Source organism: Thamnophis sirtalis, unplaced genomic scaffold (assembly GCF_051295495.1).
Source record: "Thamnophis sirtalis isolate CommonGarterSnake01/CBP01778 unplaced genomic scaffold, rThaSir2_p1.2 scaffold_2, whole genome shotgun sequence".
Classification (NCBI taxonomy): domain Eukaryota; kingdom Metazoa; phylum Chordata; class Lepidosauria; order Squamata; family Natricidae; genus Thamnophis; species Thamnophis sirtalis.
The window spans coordinates 27,674,640-27,682,543 of record NW_028261382.1 but is presented as its reverse complement, the minus strand read 5'-3'; the positions used below and the strand labels follow the sequence as shown (position 1 = coordinate 27,682,543).

General features: G+C 51.2%; 1 protein-coding gene across 1 annotated transcript in view; it reads right to left on the bottom strand.

Moving 5' to 3' along the window:
* NR5A1 (nuclear receptor subfamily 5 group A member 1) overlaps positions 1–7,904 on the bottom strand; it is a 31,288-nt gene that overhangs the window by 4,306 nt on the left and 19,078 nt on the right. Inside the window, 1 exon segment of the mRNA XM_087703647.1 lies at positions 501–749. Coding sequence (XP_087559773.1) covers positions 501–749 — 249 coding nt within the window.

Here is a 7,904-nt window from a genome sequence, read left to right as displayed (position 1 = left end):
GGACCTGGCCTCAACCCATCTATGGTGGGTTGCAGATGGTATGCCCCGGTACGCATGTACTGGTGCCTGCCGGAAGAAGCAGCAGCCACCGTACCGGAACGGTGCTTTGGAGGGCTGCCCGCCCATCCTTGTTCCTTACCTGTATTTGAAGGAAACAGCCATCTGCACATACGCACACAGTGTACCGCGGCTGGGAGATGCTCTGCCGAGCAGCTGGAGCATCGCAGGTGGTGGGGTGTATGCGTGCACAGCACTCGTGCCCATGGTGCACGCCCGACTCCCATTGCAGCAAACTGGTTGCAATGGGAGCTGAAGCCCACTACTGGTCAGAGCCCACATGGGCATCCTCCCTGGCGATGCAGTGGGGTCAGTGGTGGGATTCAAATCATTTAACAACCGGTTCTCTGCCCTAATGATTTCCTCCAGCGGCCAGCTCACCAAACGGCTCAGAAACTTAACAACTGGTTCTCCCCAAATGGTACGAACCGGCTGAATCCCACCACTGAGGGAGAGTCAAGCAGAATCAGGCAAGATTGTGACTTTACTGTTTCAATGAGGATTAAATGCATTAAGATGGGGGTTATTTTGCCCCCTCCACCCATCCCGAGCCTCAGTTTCCCCATTTGTACCTCCTGGCCCGTCACCAACACCAAGCTGTGCTCTTTCCCATACTGGACTTGGCGGAAAATGTGGTCGAACACCAGCAGCTCGCTCCAGCAGTTCTGCAGAAGTTTCATCTGGTCTCCAACCTGGAGGGAGAAACAGAAGTTGACTGTAGGCCAGAGGTGTCAAACTCGATTTCATTGAGGGTCACATCAGGGTTATGTTTGACCTCAGGGGGCTGGGGTGGGCATGGCCAGCTCGACGTCATGCCAGTGAAAATGAGCTCCCGGGCTCCATTTTTGGCTGCATCAGCCTCCTGCATCCCTCTGCCAGCAAAAATGGAACTCGGAAGGGCTGTCCGTGGCCCTCGCGAGCTCTGTTTTCAGCTGCGTCAGCCTCCTGCATCCCTCTGCCAGTGAAAACGGAGCTCGGGAGGGCCACCTGTTGCCCTTATGAGCTCCGTTTTCAGCTGTGACACCCTCCTGCAATCCTTTGCCAGTGAAAACGCACACAGCCCTCCCGAGCTCCATTTTCACTGGCAGAAGCACCACGGACCAGTCCTTCACTGTTTCCAGGGTGGCCCCGCAGGCTAGAGCTAAGCACCACATGGCCCGGATCTGGCCCCCGGGCCTTGAGTTTGACACCGCTGCTGTAGCCCATCTACCCCTGCAAAAGGGAGGCTCACCCTGTTCTAGAAGGCTCTGCAGAGATCCCAAAGCTACTCCAACACAACCTAGTTAGTCCTATAGAACTTACCGTATTTTTGGAGTATAAGACGCACCTTTTCCCCCCAAAAAAGAGGGTGAAAATCTGGGTGTGTCATACACTGAATACAGCATTTTTGGCCTACCGAAACCCCGCCCCGCTTTGCAAAAATGGACATGCAGAAGATTTGGGAGGCCTGCAGAGTGCAAAAACTTTTTTAAAAAATTTACCTCTTCAAAATCATGGTGCGTCTTATACTCCGGTGCATCTTATAATCCGAAAAATACCCCAGCTGAACCATAGACTCAGCATCGGAGAACACAGGAAAATAGAGCTGGAAGGGACCTCGGAGATCTTTTAGCCCAATCCCTTTCTCAAGCAGACAAATGGTTGTCCAGACAAATGGTTGTCCGGTCTCTTTTCGAAAGCCATTAATGATGGAGCACCTACAACTTCTGGAAGCAAACCGTTCCACTGATTCATTAATCATACCGCCAGGAAATTTCTCCTTAGTTCTAGCTTCCTTCCTTCCTCGGTTAGTTCCAGAGGTGGTATTCAGCAGGTTCTGACCAATTCTGCAGAACTGGTAGCAGAAATTTCGAGTCGTTTGGAGAATCGGTAAATACCACCTCTGGCTGGCCCCCATCTATTCTCTGCCTCCCGAGTCCCAGCTGATCGGGAGGGAATGTGGATTTTGCAGTATCCTTCCCCAGCCACGCCCACCAAGCCACGCCCACAGAACCAGTGGTAAAAAATAATTTGGATCCCACCACTGGCTTCGTTTCCAACTATTGTTTCTTGTCTTATTTTATTGGAAAATAAGTTTGACCCAGTGCTGAAATTCAAATTTTTAACTACCAGTTCTGTGGGCATGGCTTGGTGGGCATGGGGTGTCTTGGTGGGCATGGCTTGGTGGGTGTGGCAGGTGAAGGATACTGCAAAATCTCTATTCCCACCCTGCTCTGGGGCCAGCCAGAATTGCTGGTTCTCCGAACTACTCAAGATTTCCACGACCAGTTTTCCAGAAACTGTCAGAACCTGATGGATTTCACCCCTAGTTTGACTTCCCCCCCTCTTCTTTGCAGAAGCCCCTCAAATATTGGAAGACTGATATCATGTCTCCCCTAGTCCTTCTTTTCATTAAACTAGCCATGCCCAGTTCCTGCAACCGTTCTTCATATGTTTTAGCCTCCAGTCCCCTAATCCTCTTTGTTGCTCTTCTCTGCATTCTTTCTAGAGTCTCCACATATTTTTTGTATTGTGGTGACCAGTAATCTCTCGTTGGCAAAGCTATGTTTTGCCAGACAGGTTCAGGGAAAGCAACTGAAACCAACTTTGAAGAGAAAAAAAAAAAGGTTTGTAAACTAAGTGATCACTTCCCATTTGGGGCAAAAGCCTCTTAGAATCTGCTACCCGTAATACGATTTCTCCTCCTAACATGTGCCAGAACTATCCTCAGAAAGCCTATCAATTTCTATCAAATGTATGATTTCTGAATTCAGGCAGAGGAGCATAAATTTGCATTTTTGGCTAAAGAAGTCGACGAGGAGGAGGTGGGAGGAGGAGAAGGAGAAGGAGAGGGAGAAGAGGAAGAGGAGGAGGAGAGGGAGAAAGAGAAGAGGAAGAGGAGGTGGAGGAGGAGAGGGAGAAGGAGAAGAGGAAGAGGAGGTGGAGGAGGAGAGGGAGAAGGAGAAGAGGAAGAGGAGGAAGAAGAAGAGGAGGAGGAGGAGGGGCGAGAATATAATAGAATGGAATGGAATGGAATGGAATAGAATAGAATAGAATAGAATAGAATAGGAATAGAATAGAATAGAATAGAATAACAGAGTTGGAAGGGACCTTGGAGGTCTTCTAGTCCAACCCCCTTCTTAGGCAAGAAACTCTACTTCAGACAAATGGTTATCTAACATCTTAAAAACTTCCAGTATTGGAGCATTCACAACTTCTGGTAGCAAGTTGTTCCATTGATTAATTATTCTAACTGTCAGGAAATTTCTCCTTAGTCCTAAATTGCTTCTCAATTAGTTTCCACCCATTGCTTCTTGTTCTACCCTCAGGTGCTTTGGAAAATAATTTGACCCTTTCTTCTTTGGGGCAACCCCTGAGATATTGGAACATTGCTATCATGTCTCCCCTTTTCCTTCTTTTCATTAAACTAGACATACCCAGTTCCTGCAACCGTTCTTTATGTTTTAACCTCCAGTCCCCTAATCATCTTTGTTGCTTTTCTCTGCACTCTTTCTACAGTCTCCACATCTTTTTTACATCGTGGCGACAAAACTGGATGCCATATTCCAAATGTGGCCTTACCAAGGCCTTATAAAATGGCATCAACCCTTCACGTGATCTTGATTCCATCCCTCTGTTGATGCAGCCTAGAACTGTGCTGGCTTTTTGGGCAGCTGCTGCCCACGGCTGGCTCCTATTTCAATGGTTGTCCACTAGGACTCCAAGATCCCTCTCACAGTTGTTACTGTTGAGCCAGGTACCACCTATGCAAGAAGCAGATATGCTAACAGAACTTGTCTGATTCTGCAATTAAAACCAACCTTAACGGAGCCGGGCCATTGTTAGCTGCCTGAGAGGGTCGGGGTATTGCGGTCGTGACAGGGAGGGGCAGATACGGCGGGGACTCTAGGGCAGGCCATTACCGGGGAAGGAGGGTTCGCTACATCACAGAGAATCCCTCCTTCCGGCCCTAGGAGTCCCACTCCAAGACCAGATGGTGTAAGTAATCAGGACCCTGGTCTCAGGCTGTTGTCGCCTAAATGCCAGGTCTGTTGTACATAAAGCACCTCTCGTCCGGGACTTAATTTTAGACGAGAGGGCAGACCTGGCATGTATTACTGAGACCTGGCTGGGCCCAGAGGGAGGAGTCCCCCTTGTAGAACTGTGCCCAGAAGGATTTCAGGTGCTGCATCAGCCGAGAGCCCAGGGAAGGGGTGGGGGTGTGGCCGCTGTTATCCGGGAGTCGTTAGTTCCTCGTAGGGTCCCTGCTCCGGAGATTGTCGGGTGTGAGTCTTTGCTGTTAAAGTTGGACCTCAAGGGTCAAGTGGGTTTGCTGCTAACGTACCTGCCTCCCAACAGCGTTGCAGCAGCCCTCCCCTCGCTCCTCGAGTCAGTAGCCGAGCTGGCAGTTGAGTTCCCTAGGCTGATGGTCCTGGGGGACTTTAATCTGCCGACGCTCGGTGAAAACTCTGATGGGGCGCAGGAGTTCATGGCTTCCATGACAGCCATGGGCTTGACTCAAGTAATTCGAGGCCCAACCCATTCGGCGGGACACATGCTTGACCTTGTATTTCTCTCGGAGCAGTGGATGTGTGATCTTGGTCTGAGGGGGAGTGACATCGTACCCCTGTCGTGGTCAGACCATTGCCTACTGAGGCTCGACTTCCGGAGGCCAAACCCCCACTGTAGGGAGGAGAACCGACCAGGTGGTTCCGCCCCAGGCGTCTTATGGAGCCAGTAAGGTTCCAGACAGAGCTTGGGGTTATTCCTGATACTCTCACCCACAGTCCGGTAGAGACTCTGGCTGCTGCGTGGCACTCGGCAGCGTCAGAGGCCCTCGACCGGATTGCGCCACTGCGGCCCCTCCGAGGCAGCGGATCCCGGAGACCACCTTGGTTCACCGAGGAGCTCCGGGAGATGAAGCGCCGGAGGAGATGCCTAGAGCACCGTTGGAGGTCCGATAAGTCCGCATCGAACCGAGCAATGGTAACCACCTGCACCAGGGAATATACTAGGGCACTTAGGGCAGCTAAAAGATCACATATAGCCTCCCTGGTTGCGTCCGCTGAGTCCCGTCCAGGCCGCCCTGTTTAGGATAACCCGCTCCCTGTTGAACAAAAGGAGGCGGGGGAACCCTTGCAGGGCAGAGCTGAAGAATATGCCCAATTCTTAGCGGACAAAATTGCTCGGTTTCGGACGGACTTGGACTCCACACCTGCAGTTCCAGCCGAGACTCAGAGGGACCAAGTTCAACAGCTCTGGGTTGAGTTTCAGGAGGTTACCCCCGGGGATGTGGACAAGGCCATGAGAGCTGTGAGTTCCTCCACCTGTGCTTTGGATCCGTGTCCCTCATGGCTGGTTTCTAACTGCAGTGAGGTGACACGAGGCTGGATCCAGGCGGTAGTAACCGCCTCCCTTCGGAGGGGAACTTCCCCGCCGCACTGAAGGCGGCGGTGGTGAGACCCTCCTGAAGAAGTCATCCCTTGATCCAGCTGTCCTTAATAACTACCGCCCGGTCTCCAACCTCCCCTTTCTGGGGAAGGTTGTTGAGAAGGTGGTGGCCTTCCAGCTCCAACGTCCTTGGAGGAAGCAGACTATCTAGACCCCTTCCAGTCAGGCTTCAGACCCGTCAGACCCGGTTACAGCACTGAAACCGCCTTGGTCGCATTGATGGATGATCTCTGGAGAGCCAGAGATGAAGGACATCCCTCCATCCTGGTCCTCCTTGACCTCTCAGCGGCTTTCGATACCATCGACCATGGTATCCTTCTGCGAAGACTGCGGGAGGTGGGAGTGGGAGGCACCGTGTTACGGTGGTTCTCCTCCTACCTCTCGGACAGGTCGCAGTCGGTGTTAGTAGGAGGGCAGAGATCGTCCCCAAGGCCCCTAAAATATGGGGTGCCGCAGGGTTCGGTCTTATCCCCCCTACTATTTACATTTACATGAAACCGCTGGGAGAGATCATCCGTAGGCACGGGATTAGATACCATCAATATGCGGACGATACTCAATTGTATCTGTCCGCCCCGTGCCAAATCAATGAAGCGGTTGACGTAATGGACCGGGGACTCGAAGCCGTCATGGACTGGATGAGGATTAACAAGCTTGTGCTCAACCCAGAAAAGACCGAGTGGCTGTTGTGTTTTCCTCCCAAAAATTCGGCCATTAATCCAACACTCAGGCTGGGGGGTCAAATTCTACACCCCTCAGAGAGGGTTCGCAACTTGGGAGTCCTCCTGGATCCACAGCTGTCATTCGACCATCATATAGCAGCTGTGACCAGGGGGGCATTCGCCCAGGTACGCCTGGTGCGCCAGTTGCGACCCTACCTGAACCGGGAGGCTCTCACAACAGTCACTCGGGCCCTCGTGATCTCTAGGCTGGAATACTGCAATGATGCTCTACATGGGGCTGCCCTTGAGGAACATCCGGCGACTTCAGCTAGTACAGAACGCAGCCGCGCGAGTGATCGCGGGTGCACCCCGATTCACCCGCATTACACCTATCCTCCGCGAGCTGCGCTGGCTACCTGTCGATCTCCGGATGCGCTTCAAGGTGCTATTGACCACCCATAAAGCCCTACATGGCAGTGGATCTGGATACTTGAGAGACCGCCTTCTGCCAATTACCTCCCTACGGCCTATAAGATCTCATAGGTTGGGCCTCCTCCGCATCCCATCGGCCAGCCAATGTCGGCTGGCAACCACAAGGAGGAGGGCCTTCTCAGTAGCGGCCCCGACCCTTTGGAACGAACTCCCCGTAGAGATCCGTACCCTCACCACCGTCCAGGCCTTCCGCACAGCCTTGAAGAACTGGCTCGCCCGTCAGGCCTGGGGATAAGGACCATTACCCGCCCGAATGTTGTATGCATGTTGCGTATTATTTTATTATGTGTTGTCGTCTTAGTACTGTATTGTATTGTATTCCCCTCTCCCTGGTTTCTGTGAGCCGCCCTGAGTCCCCTCAGGGAAAAGGGCGGCCTACAAATAAAATCAATTCCAATTCCAATTCCAAAAGGCCACGTTTAATTCCAAAGCTTTGACGCTTGTGTCTAATCTTGCATGGATTTCCTAGAAGATCCATGCCTGCATTTGTAGGGAAACAGTACAGAGAGTCCTTGATTTACACCCACAACTGCGCCCAAAATTTCCCGTTGCTAAGCAAGGCACTTCATGACATTCTCTTGCCCCATTTCTTCAGTGGAATCGCCTCTGTGGTTAAGCTCATCACCCAGTCATTAAGTGAATCCAGATTCCCTTTTGATTTTGCTCATCAGAAGGTCGCAAGAAGGGGGAATCACGTGACCCTGGCACACTGACCGTCATAAATATGAACCCTTTGCCAAGCAGCCGAATTTTGATTGTATGACCATGGGGATGCTGCAGAGGTCATAACAATGAAAAACGGTCGTATGTCACTTTTTCCAGTGACCCTGGGGACGCTGCAACTGTTGTAAATATGAGTCAGTTGCTGAGCATCTGAATTTTGATCGTGTGACGGTGGGAAATGCTACAACGCTCACATGAAACATTTCTTTTCACTTTTTTTTCACATTCGCTTTTTTTTGTTCCATTGTAACTCTGAATGGTCGCTAAATGAACTACATGTAACCTTTTTGAAGCCCTGGGATCTCATAAAATGGTGGAAAAGAACCACCAAAAAGGTTTTTTTTCTCTGTTAAAGTTGGGTTTTAAATTTTGCAGGGAAAGGGGAAACAGAAACCTAGGTCTGTCCGAGATCAGAGATAAAGACAATTAAGGCAGAAGATGGTTAAGCCAGCAATTAGTAGTCCAGAGGTGCTATTTAGAGGTGAAAATTGTTTCAAGGCTGGCTAACAGGGACCATTTCAGCTGGGAAGGGGTGAGGAG